Raw genomic sequence first — 16,246 nt, 5'->3', positions numbered from 1 at the left:
AGAGCTGTATCCATGTAGGAGTACAGAAAGGTGACAACCCAAAGGACAAAATGTGCTAGGAATACATAACCCACGTAAACAGAGAATAAAAAAGACAAATAAGCAGCAATGTGAGCACAGAAAAGATGTCAGACTGACATTAAAACATTTATTAATATTTGGAGTGGCCTCTCTCTCTCTCTCTCATACACACACCTCACATTTCTTGCATACAGGGTCAGGCAATAAACTGTTGACCAACTGTATAATGCATCAATGTCTGACTTGAAATGGTCAAAGAGATCAAGTCGGCTCTCTCTGGAATAAAGAATAACCTGCTTTCTTCTGCAACCGTGTTGCCATTAACATTTGAAAAGGGCACACAGAAAGAATAAAACACACACAAAAAAAGAAGAATGGATGCAAGCGAGGTCACAGCGGTGATTTAAGAGCCACATACACTTTCATGCTGCTAAAATTACATGGCAGAGGCTTTTTATTTTTGCACTATGATGTCAAATTGATGAGACATAAACAGACGCCCTCTAAAACCTCCTCACCTCGCCAAGGTAACCTGCTGAAATAATATAGTTATTAACACCCAACAAATCTGAGGTTCAGTGTTGTCCTGGGAAATTCTGAATGCATGTGAATGAACAAAATGTAGAGTACGAATTTCACTGCATTAGATAAAACATCAAACCAAGTGGTATCTGCAAACATGTGATGCTAGAGCTTTTCTGAGAGCATTTTCCAATAAGACTTATTTTTGTTCTTTTTATTATTAATTCTGTTTATTTATTACTTGCTTGTAAAGTGTGCTGATATGAATATATGAACACATCATGATGTGATATATGATATGATTTGATCTAACTGAATGGCATTTATGCAATTTAAAAATGTTGGGGTCAAAAAAGCATATAAGATAAGTTATACAATAAATAATAAAATAATAAGCTATTTATAGAACTAATGCTACCTTTGAAAAAAAAAATACCTTTTGAAAATATCTCTTGCGATTATTTCTGATCTAGAAGTGTTTTATTGTGGTCTTGTGTCATAATTCAAAGCATTTGTTCTCTGACCACTGAGGTTCATTGTATGCACTTAACAAATCATCACAGTATAATTATGCTTTCCCTTTGCTTATGCAACATACGTTTTTGTCCTCTTCTTCCAGATATTCCCAGCAGGATAAAATTGTCTGAGCAATTAAAGGAACCCCTGATGCAATTAGAGAGCTTGAACCCAATCTCTGATCATAAAAATGAGTCTGTATACCCAGTTACATTGCTTGTAAAAGGAAAAGGAAAATATTAATTGTGAGTCTCTTCTGCCCTCCTGTGGTCAGATGCTGCGTTGGATTTATTAACTTGATCTGAAAGAAGTCATTTATTTTTTTATAAAAATGTGTTTAAGAATACATATACCCTCCAGATTACCTATATCTATATTATCTATAAAACAGATGCAATATTTAAAAGGTAGCATAAACAGTATTTCAGTACTGCACTCAATAATAAAGCCTACTGTTTATCAATAATATATATAATAAACTATGTTTTATAACAACAGCAAAAAAAAAAAACATTTAAATTGCTAGTCATTTTCCTACCTAAAAATAAATAAAATAGCTATTCTCTAAAAATACAACTCTGATATTGTGCAGCTATTTTCCTTCCTACAATGTTATCAGATAGGAGCTTATATTTCTAAGATATCAAACCATCAATCAATAAACCAAAATCCTATCTCTGATGACCTTGCTGTTACTTCCCCCAGAGCAGACTGATAAATGAGGTACAGATTGTAGAAGTTAAAAAATCAAATAGAAGTAATCAATGTATGCATCCAATTGTATTATAAGCCTCCACAGGAGAGCGGTGTAAATAAAGTAGTCTGTAAAGCGGACTTGACAGCTCCACAAATCTAAAAAAAAAAAAAAAAAAAAAAAATTCATACCAACTATGAGAAATCCCTTCGCATCTGAATCGCAATGGAAACGTAGACTGACAAATGAAATAGGTTATGAAAGATGACATGTTCTGTGTGGATACTATCAAAGAAAGAAACTGAATATCAAATTTAGCCAATGCTTTTCTCCTCTGAAATTGTTTCCAAAAAAATTGCACATGGCTCCATCACAATGCCGGAGAAAATGATGCCTTTAACAATGGCCTACAGTAAAAACTTGTTTTCACAGATACCCCCTCAAGTCACAAGAAGGACGTTTATATGGTGGATAGGGCCTAAAAACTGCTATTCAATTTCAAAAAGCATGTAGCTATATATATATATATATATATATATATATAGCTACATGCTTTTTGAAATTGAATAGCAGTTTTTAAAAAAAAAAAATTGTGTGTATATATATATATATATATATATATACACACACAATTTTTTTTTTCATCAAAATCAACTACATATATCTGGATGTAAGCCAACATCTGACATCAAGGATTTGTTTATATACATTTTCTCTTCTGTTCGATAAAAAAAAAAAAAGTGTGAGCTCAAAAGAAGCATTTATCATAAAACTGCATGCCAATTCTGTCTTTGAGTCAACATGCTTTTAATCATTATTTCGCATTTTAATATTGCCATACACGTACAACTATATTATATTTAAGCCTATATACATAATACTGTATATTTATAACAAATATATGCTTTACACTTTTAAATTAACAAATACAACAAAACATTGCAGGAATCTCTCGAAAATACTTACAGACGCTGAAATTGTTGATTGTTGCTTTCCCACCAAAATGATGTCACTTCCTGGGGGACGATGTCTTTTATTCATTAAAGGGATTTTGTACACTAGACTAGCTGTTAACTACAACAAAGACTAAACCAATATTTATTTGAAACGTATGACAAGAGAAAGAATAGTTACGAAATTTGGAATATTTCCTAATGATCAGAGTTTTTATTTTTATTATTTTAATTTTTTAATTTTTTATTTTTATAGAAATTAGTGTATACATAACACCCGGAACAAGGCAAAGATAGGTAAACATTACAATAAAAGAACATTAACTTTATTACCTAAACTGAAGATTAACCGCAAATCAATGTTCACATTATATATATATATATATATATATATATATATATATATATATATATATATATATATATATATATATATATATATATATATATAGTTATAGTTATCTAATAGACATATGATTGTATGATGCAGATATGAAAACGTACGGCTTAGTAGAAATGACTCTTTTCTAAATAAAATGAATTCGTTTTCACCTAAATGGTTTACTGTGGTAACCAGTATTTTTTTTATCACCCAATATAAACCACGCCCTCGTTGATGACGCGTGTCCACTCTGACTGGAGACGCTTGTGGTGGGCGTGGTTAGGTTCATCATGGCACCGCCTATTGCGGAACATGCAAGTCAGCTGATAACGCACTAGTGAGAATGAACATAGGTAATCAGTTTTTGAGTATTCTTCTCTGTTTCAGTATTTGTTTAGGTGAGGACTACGATTTGGATGATAAAACTGGATTAGGACGATCGTTTGATGGCATTGGTGGTTTAAGCGGTGGCGGGGTGAGTGTTTTAGTCCGCTTCCTTTTTCAGAGTTTCTGTAGGGCTCAGTTTACAGAAAACGCTAACGTCTGTATAAAAATAACACCCAATGTCTTATAAATGTTTTTACAGGCGACCTCGCGTTTGCTCGTCAATTATGCTGAACCATATAGGAGCCAGATTCTAGACTATCTATTCAAGGTGTGTTTGCTTAGAAAGCAATCTGATCAGACTATGTTTATGTAATATTGTGTATTTACATTATAGACTGTATACATGTCAATATGTATTTAACAGCCTAAATTTGGAGCCTCATTACAAATCCTGAAGGTTGAAATTGGAGGTGATGCTCAGACTACAGGTATAGAGCACTTTCACTTTTAAAACTTATGTGGACTGAATGTGTTATCCATATGACCTATTTAATGTAATCATTTACAGATGGAACTGAGCCCTCACACATGCATTATGAAGATGATGAGAATTATTTTAGAGGATATGAATGGTGGCTAATGAAGGAAGCCAAGAAGAGAAATCCAAACATCACCCTCATAGGTAAATAAATAAACAATCTCTACCAAATGGATCAAACAGGGCAAACATCCAAAGTACTTAAAGTGTTCTTGTAATTATGCATTCAGTTCCAGACTGTTATTAGTAGTTTTCACCTTTAATCATTTATTTTCAACAGGTCTACCTTGGGCTTTTCCGGGATGGGTTGGAAATGGTGAAAACTGGCCGTATAGTTTCCCTGATATTACTGCTTCTTATGTGGTGTCCTGGATTCTTGGGGCCAAGCAGTACCATGACTTGGATGTTGATTATCTTGGGGTGAATGCATCTCATCTATTCCAATAAACTTTCAGTTTTTCTGTGGCCATATTCCTCATTAAAATAAACATCTGGTGATTAATTTTGTATTTATTTATTGCACAGATATGGAATGAAAGGAGTTTTAACTGTAAATACATAAAGGTGAGTTTCATCTTTCATAATAATTTTTTTTTTTATTAAATACTCTTCATCTACAGTATTTGTATGCTGCCTCCACAAATTCTGTTGCGCTTCTTAACATCTGTTAAATTAATAATACACTAGTGTATAAAAGTTTGAGATTGGAAAGTTTTAAGTTTTATATATATATATATATATATATACTTCTGTTTGGCAAGAACACATTAAATGCTCAAAAGTGGTAGTAAAGATTTTTACTTTTTGACTGTTCTTTTAAACTTTTTATTCATCAAAGAAAAAAAAATCTATTTCCACAAAACTATTTTGCATATTAGAATGATTTTTAAGTAAGAACTGCTGATAAAATGTAGCTTTAAACAGGAATAAATTATATTTATAATTTATTTCAATTTATTTCAAAACAGATAACATATATTTAAAATTGAAATAATCTTTCACATTATCATTGTGTATATTTGATCAAATGTCTTTATATTCAAAAATCTTACTGACCCTAAAATTTTGAAAAGTGAAATGGTGTCTGTTTTATTGTTACATTGTTTTTTTATTTTGCTTTTACATTTGCATTTTTGATACATAGACAGCATGTGAAACTTAAGTTTAGGTCTAAAATGGCCTTGTATATTTTCTTTCTCTGTAATGTTTGCTAGCTTTTGCGATATACACTGGATAAAAGTGGTCTGGAGAGAGTTAAAATCATTGCCAGTGATAACCTCTGGGAGCCGATCACCTCTGTTGTAATTGCTGACAAAGAGCTACAGGACGCTGTTGAAATTTTAGGGTAAATTTTTTTGATTCCTTATTCAAATGTACTGTACACATTCATTTTTTAAATATGCATTAATGGGGAAAAATACACAGAATGACATGTAAATATGTTTAAAGTGTGGTGATGTGAGATCCTGAATGTTAGAATGGTTTGACTGACAGAGTTCATTATCCTGGCACCAACACTGTGCCTAAGGCCCTAAAGACTGGCAAGAAACTATGGTCTTCTGAAGACTACAGTACCTTTAATGACGATGTCGGCGGAGGCTGCTGGGCCCGAATTCTCAACCAGAACTACGTTAATGGGAAAATGACAGCGTATGACAACTCTGATTTTATCTGAATCATTTAGCATTTCCCAGTATATAAGGAGAAATATCACACATATAAACATTCAGACATATAAACGTGCATTTTCAATGATGAGAAAAGCGGTTTGTGTTTGCTTTTAGGACCATATCTTGGAACCTTGTTTCTAGTTATTATGGGGACCTTCCCTTTGGAAGGGATGGACTAATGACTGCAAAAGAGCCATGGAGTGGAAATTATGTTGTCGAGTCCCCTATTTGGATCACAGGTAATGCATTTTTATATACTCTATATATGCATAAGTATTATGTGCATCATATAAATAATGTGTGATATAACTATCAAAGTATTTGATTCACAAAATTCTAAAAGCCCACACTACCCAGTTTACTGAGCCTGGCTGGACATACCTGCAGACAGTGGGACACTTCACACATGGTGGAAGTTATGTTGCATTAACTGATGAAAGAGGAAATCTAACAATAATCACTGAAACTATGGTAAGAATTTTGAAATAGTTTTTCCTAACAATTAGTATAATGTTCACTACAATTCAAAAGCTAAGGGTCACAAAGGTTTAAATTTTTTTATATGCATATTTTGGAAAGAAGTCACTTATGCTTGCCAAGGCTGGTGAGAACAGCATTTATTTGAAGTAGAAATCTTGTCTCTTTTGATCAATATAATGTATACTCAATGAATAAAAGCATAAAAAAATGACTTTTGAACAGTAGTGTACATATATCCAGTTAATGGTCTTTATATTTATATGAAAACCCATTGCTTCATTTTATTTTATTTTTTTAGACCCATGATCACTCCGTGTGTATAAGACCTCCTCTGCCTTCATATGATGTCACTGGCCAGAATGTAACCTTCCATCTGAAAGGGACCTTTGTATGTGTTTTTTTTCTCCCTCTATTTTTTTGTGGTTTAAATGGTTAATAATGGATAAAATGACTTGAAATTTACATAATTATTTGGAATAACTTTTTTTTTTTTACAGGCTTCAATCAGTGAGCTGCAGGTGTGGCATTCAAAGTTTGATTTCAAGACAAACAAGTCGGTCCTCTTCCAAAATATCGAGCCTATTAAAGTAGGTTTATACATAAAATCAAGATATTCATGATATAATCTCTTTAAAAACAGTTACACTTTATTTTAAGGCATCCTTGTTACAGTGTAATTATACATTTAAGTATGGAGTAATATTAATTTACCGCATGTACTTAATATACAGCAGGGTTAGGATTAGGGTTTGGCTTAGTGTTACTTGCATGTAATTATACACAATTAGTTGTTATTATAACATAATTATAATATAGTATGTTATTGTAAAGTATTTTGACGTTGTCTGGGTTCTTAATATAAATAGGTTTAATAAATGATTTTTCTAATAATTATTTACTTGTTATTTGAAATCTAATGTAATTTCTCTATGTAAACTGTGAATGCTGTAGGTAACTGAAGGGTCTTTCAGCATAGAGCTCGATGTTGATGAGGTATATACATTTACTACTGTACGAAATGGTCAGAGAGGGAGATACCCAGAACCTCCACCTTCTGCTCCCTTTCCTAAATCATACAAAGATGATTTTGATGTCTGTAAGTAGCTCTATTTTCATTCTCTTCCCTCATTTAATAGTTATTCTAATACTTTTCACACAGTGTGCACAAATCTAACAACTTTGGCTTCCTGTATCCCAGCTGGAAGTCCATATTTCTCAGAGGCTCCAAACTTTGCAGATCAGACGGGGGTCTTTGAATACTTCACCAACCTGACAGATCCTGGACCTCATGTTTCCACTCTGCGACAGGTGGTCACTCAGCGTCCAGTGACCTGGGCTGCAGATGCTGATCAGACAATAAGTGTTATTGGTGATTATCAATGGTGAGGACTTTATAACTATTAAGTACGCTACCATTTAAAAAACTGGTGTTAGAAATTAAAAATTTAATTCAGTAAGGATTCAGTAAAAAAATTTATAATGCTGTTCTTTTTTTTTTAACACTTATGATAAGAAGAAATATTTCTTGAGCACCCAATCAGCATAATTGAATGATTTCTGAAGAATCATGTGACACTAAAGACTGTAGTATTGGCTGCTGAAATCAAAGGAATAAGTTACATTTTAAAATATATTACAATGGAAACAGTTGTTTAAAATTGCAATAATATTTCATAATTTCACAAATTGTTCTGTATTTTTAATCAAGTAAATGTAACCCTAGTAAGCATAGACTTATTTGAAAAACATAAAATAAAGCAACACAAAACTTTTAAACTTTGGTCATGTACTTGCTTGAGAAAAATAGATTCCATGCAGTTCACAGCTGTATATACTTATGATTATCAGGCAAGACCTGATGGTGTCATGTGACATATACATGGAGTCTGTGCACACTGGTGGAGTCTTCATTGCTGTCAGAGTGAACAAAGGTGGAGGTGTTGTCCGAAGCACAAGGGGAGTCTTTCTCTGGGTCTATGCAGATGGAACCTACAAAGTCACAAATGACCTCAGTAAGCATCTGGATAATAAAAGCCCTGTTTCCCTTTTTCCCTACTGCTGTAAGTTTGACTAAGCCAGGTCATATTTGCCCTTTGATTCAACAGATGGAATGACGGTTCTTGCTGAGGGCCTGTCTGGAACTAGAGCACATGTGTGGTACACACTGACCCTTACAGTCAAGGTCTGTTGAAATATATTTGTAAATGTTTCTAAATATATTTATTGCTGAGTTTTCCTTTTATTTTAGTTCTCTTCATTGTTTCTTGAATCTCATTTTGCCACACTGTCAGATTTGTACTTCAGTTGATCTGTCATTTATTCTGTGTTTTAGGGAAACTATGCATCAGCAGATCTCAATGGCTATCCCCTCTGGAAGAATGCAGTGCTCTGGGAGCCACTACATGGATGGGCGGCCATAGGCACTAGTTCATTTGAACTCGCACAGTTTGATAATTTTGCCATAGAGGCCTTAACTTGATGGTTTTTGATTTGCCACTGTTGTGACACTGTAAACAAGCTGACTGGAATCTCACAGGTGTGTGACTACTGTGATTACTGTGAAATTTTACAAGTTGTTAATTTTTAAAGGAATCATATGATGTTGCTAAAAATAACATTATTTTGTGTTTTTGGTTAAATTAAATGTGTTTAAGGTCTGCGGTTTAAGGTTCAAAAGACACATTATTTTTCCCATACTATACATTTTAACATAAAACATAAAACCATTGCTGCATTTGTGATTGGAGAAATGACAAACAGTGACAAAGTGACAAATGACAAAGTGCTACTCTACACTACTCAAAATTCGCTTTTAAATCATCAGTGACAAATCCTTTAAGTATGTAAACGTGCTTACAGACAGTGAGTCAGAACAGCCGGCATTGTAGTCTTCTCTCCCAGGATCAGGAAACAGTCCTCCATAAAATGTGCTGCACACATCTGAATATCTGGGTTGAACTGTTCTGGAACAATGTTGTAAATACAACTTAACCACTGATTTAAGTGAAGTGACATTAAGTGAAGTGACATTCAGCCAAGTATGGTGACCCATACTCAGAATTTGTGCTCTGCATTTAACCCATCCGAAATGCACACACACAGAGCAGTGAACACACACGCACACTGTGAGCACACACCCGGAGCAGTGGGCAGCCATTTATGCTGCAGCGCCCGGGGAGCAGTTGGGGGGTTCGATGCCTTGCTCAAGGGCACCTAAGTCGTGGTATTGAAGGTGGAGAGAGAACTGTACATGCACTCCCCCCACCCACAATTCCTGCCGGCCCGGGACTCGAACTCACAACCTTTCGATTGGGAGTCCGACTCTCTAACCATTAGGCCACGACGATTTCTAGTTGTGTCATCTTTTGGAAGGCTAAACAAAGTATTTTCGCTTTCGCAACAACACACACTGCATCTTCACAACATGGCGGTGGTGGTGACCAATATTATGAAGCTGCTGACTCGGAGCCTGAGCCTGCTGCATCTACAGTCCCGCACCCAGAGTCCAACATTCTTAGCCCCCTCGTAAAATACGTACGAATTGGTCGATTTGTCTAAACTGACAAATGTGTCGGTTAGATTTAGGGGCGGTGTTAGGTGTAGGTCATTCGTACAAATTCATACGAATTGTGCAACTCGTAAAATATGTACGATTTGGCAAAAATCTTATGAATTTGTATGAGAGTGGTCGTATGAATTAGCCACCTCCTAAAATATGTATGAATTGCCGTGAGATCGGGTTGCAAGGGGTCTGAGAATGCGGTACTCTGGGTGTGGGACTGTAGATGCAGCAGGCTCCGAGTCTGCAGCTTCATACTACTCGTGGTGACAGCAACAATAAATTTATGCCTTCTTTCTTTGCGTGAACATTTGTGCGGCATTATGCAAATTATCCCACATCGTGACATAGACGTGGGGCATGTTATAACAAGCCGTTTTAGGAGGCCGTGGAAGAGTCTTACCTATATCTCTTTGGTTTTGAGACTTTAGTCTTTGCAACTTTAGGTATCTTATCTATTCAGGAACAGCTTGTAACACTCCAAAGAGAAAGGAAAACTTGAAATCGCATCATATGAGCCCTTTAAGGTTTCAGTTGCATCTACACCCAATGTGCATTAATAATAATTAACTATTATTATTATCATAATTATCATCTTGGTTGATTTAAAACATCTAGAAAATTGACAGTGTGACTTTTGTTTTCTTTTTTGTTGTTAATTTAATTTGAAAATATTTTTTTCTAATAAATGACTGTTAAGCTGTAAAAAAAGATCTTGCATTGTGTCATTTAAAGTAGGGAGAGCTGTATAAAATTGTGACAGTATATTCATGCTAAAGCACTAATAAATGCTTTATATTTTTAACTTCATTTTGAATGTCATACCACACTCCTAAATGTGATTGTATAGTGAAACAATATTTGTAATTTTTATGTAATGATGATTTGAAAAAATTGAAATATTTAGCTTAAAGGGGGAGCTACAATGGTGTTTCGTGTATTCAGAGTAGTGGTGGGCGATACCGCAAAATTTGGTATCGATCCGATACCAAATACATATAGGGTCAGTATTGCCGATACCGATACCAATACGATAGTTTTTACTTAAAAAAACAAAAACAAACAAAAACCTTTTGTGTAGGGGAGTGCAGTAGGTTTATGTCATTATTTCTGAGGTGAATGAATGATCAATTATTTAGGCAATATTTTTTTATTAATGTATTGAAGTCCACAAAATTATTAGTTATTAGGCACTGTAGAATGAATTCTTTACAGCCTTTTAAAATTAAATTAAAAAATAAAGAATTAAAAAAATCTCTTCCTTTTTTCTGGTTTTAAAAGCCAATGAAATAAAGTGCACCAAATTATTACTGAAGAACAAACAAAGAACAAATATACCTATGCAATCACATTCCCCTGCGCCCCCCTTCTGAATGTGCTATCAGCTTCGCTCTCACTCTGTTCGCGTAGTAGCCCAGAGTGCAGTCTGGACGATGGGGCGGGGCGACACGTTGGGGCGGAGCGACACGTGTCGCCCCGCCCACCTCAGCGGTTATTGGTTTATGATTAAGATGAGTTTATTGGTGTACAGATGAGTGACGATTTTACAGCTTATTGGTATAGAGAATTATGACGCTGTGAGCAGGATTGGAATGCGGAAGTAGACACTCAGATGAATAAACTTTTAATATAAATTAAAAAGCGAATATAAATGTTGTGGTTTTGCATTTATTGTTGCGTTTCCACAAAATCCCGTATAAATACAAAGAGTTTTGGATTACGACGAACAGAACAGAAAAAAATGGTCTAATTTACAATTACTCCCTCAACGGCTGTAGACGCTACCTCGGCATTACTCGCTGGTTTTTGAAAATGACACGGCAATATAATGCGAAGTATGGTTATGTAGATAGTCATGGAGTACCTTGATTTATATATTCAAATTGTATATACACATATATATATATATATATGTATGTGTGTGTAACAAATTGTCACCAGTCTCTGAACGTCACCAATAATATACTGAACATTCCCTTAGCCCCTACGAAAATTTACCATGGTTCTGCTACAAAAACTATAGTTAAACTATGGTGTTTTTATAATTACAGCACATGGTAATTAATATGCCAACAAATATTTTTACTACAATAAATCCATGGTTACTTTTTGCAAGGAAGGAACTATACAGGTTCTAAAGAACTTGCCCAAAAACACTCGTCACTTTCTGTTATTTGTTTTCTGAACTGCACTACTGAAAACCTCATTAATCCTGAATTTATTTAGTTACCCGCTTCTATATAAAAACATAATATATTTAATCACCCCTTTAAACACTTCATTGTTTATCAAAATCATTGGTAATTGAAAAATTACACCGAATTGTCACAACTAAATTAAGAATTCATTATGAGCAATGCATAGCAAATGATGTTACTGTGCAAAAGGCTCAAGTGATGTGAATATGGACAGAGTATGTACAGCGAGTGTTCGTTCAGACCACGCCTTTTTTCTGACATGTTGCGACATGCCCTGGCTTGTAGAGAACGGCTGTCAGTTTAGTTTCAGTTTCAGTTGAGCTAATCTTCGCATTGTGTTCGTGTGCGTCAGTGACCACAAGTAAGTTGGAACTATATCGTATAGATTATAGTTTATATTAGTAATTTATGTTAACGTTGATAGTCATTGACAGCCTTTATATCTGTTGTATGTGTGACTTATATGTTATTCCCATTGTGGTTACGTTTCGGGACATGTTTAGCACTGCTTGTTTAAGTGACTAGAGATAGTTATTCAGTTAACTAAATTGTGTTTATGGAAGTAATATTGATGTTTATTTCCTTTCATTTAGAACCACACCTACACTGTAAAACCATAAGAAATAGTGCCTGTGCATCGCATCTGTATTCCCAAAGTGTGCATCTGTATTCCAGAAGTGATATATCTGTATTCCAAAGTGATATATTAAAGCCTTCAACATATATCTCTGCCTTCCGTGTCCTGACTAGACACCCCATATCGTTGACAAATTTTCATAACCAGAGCCCCATTACAATTTATGGTCCTTCGAGCCGGATAGTGTCAATGATATGGCAACCAGTAAAGAAGGAATCAGCCTCCCTGTTTCGCCAGTGCGCCCCAAACGCTCACTGCAACGCCCAAGATATCTGGATGATTTTTTAGTCGAATATTCAGATCAGCATAGCTTAGCGCAGATGCACAGGCACGAAGAGGAGAGGGAGCTACGCAGTCCTGCTAGAAGCATATCCTCAATGTCACCAATGCATAATGCGAATGAAGTCATTGTTCATCAAGCTTTGGAGACAGCGCGGCAACAGAGTGAAACTGCTAAGAAACAAACAGAGCTTTTGGAGTTTTTCCTGCAGCATCATTCCCCTCGGACCTCAGCTCAGTCGTCAAGGAGGTCATCACGGCATCAGACCCCAGTACGCCAACTCTACCCAGACAGAGGAGGTGAACCACAGCCTTTGCCAACCCTTGTTCCTCACCAACACAGAACTGAGGATCACCCAAGTGTAGCTGCGGAACTAACCCATCAGCTAGAACAAATGACACTTCCTCCGTCTCTCAGCCGAGTCACTCAACCCCCTCAGCATACGCTCGTTCCACGCTATGGCGTTCAAGCTATCAAGCAGGATTCTGAACATGATCCACCAGCTCACCTTCTGCCCAGCTATCCCAGAGAGTCAACCCAGGGTCTACAGCCATCAGTAGGCTTATTAAGAAATGCCACATCATATAGCTCACTCTCGTCCTACCCTATATCGGGTAATTGTGAGCCCAGTGCAGCGGCACCCGGCAGCCAATACGAGAAAGGTAGGGAGCCTCAGTTGGAAAATCCACATCTGGTGCCACCTGAGCCTCATACATCACATCTCTCACATGTGGCTCCTCCCAGATCGCTACATGGAAATCCAGCTTTCGATCAGATGATGCCTTTACCCGTGCACCAGTCAATACCTCAGCCTCCTTATGTACCCCAACCTTTCTACCAAGGGAATCCAGCCATGCTGGCCCATTATCCATCCACTGGATATCAGCATACACCCCCCAATATAGAAGGCCCAACATTTCCTGACTTTACCAAGGAGGACAGAGCTCAATATGTGGAGCTACGCCTTTCCCTTAGTACACTCCTCCATCCTTCTCAGTCCGAGCATTACAAGTATGCCATCTTGCTGAAGCATGTCAAGGTGCCACATGCACATCGCCTAGTGCTAGCTCATGCAGAGTCTAGTATGCCCTACTCTGAAGCTCTGAAAGCACTGGATGAACGCTATGGACGTCCATATCAGTTTGTGCTGAAGGAGATAGAGGACATGGAACGCCTACCCCCCATCCGAGATGATAGAGCTCTCGACGAGTTCTCCATCAGAGTGCAGTCGCTGGTAGGGATGCTGAAAGCTCTCCGAGGTGAAGGCCATGAGGAACTCCACTGCGGCTCCAATGTGAAGCGCCTTCTAAGCAGGCTCCCCAAGCACCAGCAAGAGAGATTTCGTCGTCAACAGTATAGGAAGGACCCGGATAAACTGAAGCTAACGCTCATTGAATTTTCAGAGTGGCTGAAGGCAGAAGTCAGATGCCTGGACATTGAGCCCTCACTTCAAGCTCACAGTGAGAAGGATAAGAGGGAATTTAAGCAGCAGAAGTCCAAGGTTAAGATTACTACGGTTATGCATGGGATAGACAGTTCAAGTAACCATCCATCCGACACGCCCTCTCAAGCAGCTCATTCTATGCGAACCCAAGGGAAGGGTAAGATATCCTGCCCTTACTGTGAGGCAGAACACTACCTCAGCCAATGTGAGAGCTTCGCTAGACTTACCAAATCAGAGATGGTGGACTGGATTAAAGTCAAGAAGAGGTGCTGGAGATGTGGACGTTCTCACCTAGCTTCTGCTTGTGACCTCAAGAAGCCGTGTCACCTTTGTAAGTCGAAACACCTCTCTGTCCTTCACAAGGTCAACCAGAGGAGTGGGAACGAGCCCACCATCACATCGACGGCAGAGACTCACTACCTGGATCAGCCAAATAGATATAGCCAGGTGCTGTTAAAGATTGTCAGAGTCAATTTGCAATACCAGGATAAAGTGCTTGACACGTATGCAGTGCTGGATGATGGCTCTGAGAGAACCATTCTGCTTTCGTCTGCAGCACGCCACCTAGGAGTACAGGGTCAAGTAGAAGACCTCACACTCCGTACTATCCGCCAAGACATCAAGATACTGTCAGGCTCACGTGTGTCCTTTACGATCACTCCAGCTGCCCAACCAACAAAAAGGTTCTCCATTCAAGGCGCATTCACAGGTGAACACCTAGGCCTCTCTCAGTACAGTTACCCGGTTACCCAGCTCCAGAGAAGATATCGCCATCTACGAGGTCTGGCAATCCCACCCATCGATGGTGTTCAGCCAACCCTCCTGATTGGATCGGATAATGCTGATCTGATCGTTCCGATTGAGCCAGTGCATCTTGGTCCCCCTGGTGGTCCTGCAGCAGTCAAGACTAAGCTCGGTTGGACACTTCAGGGTCCAGCAAAATACCTGCAGCAACAGCTTCCCCCCACACAGTGCTTGTTCACCACAGTTTCCTCCCCTTCTGCTGAGCTGTTCAGTCAAGTTGAACGGTTGTGGCAGTTAGATACACTACCTTTCAAAAGTGAGAGATTGGTGACCAGATCCAGACAGGACAAGTACTCAGTGGACCTATTAGAGGCCGAGACCATCCGTGTAGAAGTAAACGGAGTGCATCGGTACGCTACACCCCTTCTACGAGTCCCAAACATGCCCAAGCTGCAAGTTTCAAAGGAAGTCGTGATGAAGAACCTGCGAAACACAGAGAAGAGGTTAGTACAAGATCCACTGCGTGCATCTACCTACCAGGAGGAGATCAAGAAACTTGAGATTGCTGGGTACGCCACCAAGATTGACTCCTGTGAGGTGGACTCATCCAAGGAGTCGTGGTTCCTGCCCCATCACATGGTCAGACACAATGGCAAGGAGCGGATTGTTTTCAACTGCAGCTTCCAGCTTGGCAGACAAAGTTTGAATAACTACCTCCTTCCTGGTCCAGCCTTAGGACCCTCACTCCTTGGAGTCCTCCTGCGCTTCAGGGAGCATCGAGTCGCAGTAAGTGGAGACATTAAAGGGATGTTTCACCAGGTCCGCCTGCTGGACAGAGACAAGCCTTTGCTGAGGTTCCTTTGGAGGGATCTAAAAACGGACAAACAGCCATCAGTGTACCAGTGGGAGGTTCTGCCGTTCGGGACGACGTGCAGTCCCTGCTGCGCGATCTTTGCTCTTCAGAAACACATCGATGAGTCAAGTCAACCAGGAGAAAATGTCCGCCACAGTGTGGAACAGTGTTTCTACGTCGACAATTGCCTGCAGAGTCTACCCACCGTAGTAGAAGCCAGGAACCTCGTGACGAAGCTTAGAACCATTCTAGCTGCAGGTGGCTTCGATATTCATCAATGGGCCAGTAACCAGCCAGAGGTGATTCGCAACTTGCCTAAGGAAGCCAAGTCTGACAGCAGCGAGAGATGGGTTTCTCAGACGCATGGTGAAGCTCAAGAAATGACGCTAGGCCTCAGTTGGCACTTCATGGAGGATACACTCCATTAC

The 16,246-nt window shown here is 38.0% G+C and overlaps 1 protein-coding gene and 1 long non-coding RNA gene across 3 annotated transcripts in view; one reads left to right on the top strand and one right to left on the bottom strand.

Annotated features, from left to right (window-relative positions):
- The window catches only part of LOC132113187 (uncharacterized), a 69,863-nt gene extending 67,077 nt beyond the window's left edge, over window positions 1–2,786 (bottom strand). Inside the window, exon 1 of one of the 2 annotated variants that reach the window (XR_009425105.1) lies at window positions 2,720–2,786. This is a non-coding gene — a long non-coding RNA (uncharacterized LOC132113187). The remainder of the gene's footprint in view (window positions 1–2,719) is intronic. The other variant, XR_009425104.1, reaches the window with a different exon arrangement.
- Window positions 2,787–3,392: 606 nt separating this feature from the next.
- Window positions 3,393–8,804, top strand: galcb (galactosylceramidase b). Its single transcript, XM_059520123.1, has 17 exons — window positions 3,393–3,563; window positions 3,675–3,743; window positions 3,840–3,903; window positions 3,984–4,097; window positions 4,234–4,373; window positions 4,479–4,517; window positions 5,168–5,298; window positions 5,448–5,603; window positions 5,738–5,862; window positions 5,967–6,094; window positions 6,402–6,491; window positions 6,601–6,690; window positions 7,055–7,199; window positions 7,302–7,485; window positions 7,952–8,115; window positions 8,209–8,285; window positions 8,436–8,804. Exons 1-17 carry the CDS (start codon window positions 3,432–3,434, stop codon window positions 8,580–8,582), a joined length of 1,995 nt encoding a protein of 664 aa, XP_059376106.1. The 5' UTR covers window positions 3,393–3,431; the 3' UTR covers window positions 8,583–8,804.
- The last annotated feature ends 7,442 nt before the right edge of the window (window positions 8,805–16,246 follow it).

Source organism: Carassius carassius, chromosome 32, assembly GCF_963082965.1.
Source record: "Carassius carassius chromosome 32, fCarCar2.1, whole genome shotgun sequence".
Lineage (NCBI taxonomy): Eukaryota > Metazoa > Chordata > Actinopteri > Cypriniformes > Cyprinidae > Carassius > Carassius carassius.
Note: the sequence above shows the minus strand (reverse complement) of the source record. Positions and strands in the feature narration are given on the sequence as shown.

Excerpts from the sequence above, each read along its gene's own strand:
- galcb (XM_059520123.1), top strand. The coding sequence starts at position 3,432 with ATGAACATAGGTAATCAGTTTTTGAGTATTCTTCTCTGTTTCAGTATT. Across the intron at positions 3,904-3,983 it reads AGGTGATGCTCAGACTACAG|ATGGAACTGAGCCCTCACAC; the intron begins GTATAGAGCACT and ends AATCATTTACAG. Across the intron at positions 7,200-7,301 it reads CAAAGATGATTTTGATGTCT|CTGGAAGTCCATATTTCTCA; the intron begins GTAAGTAGCTCT and ends CCTGTATCCCAG.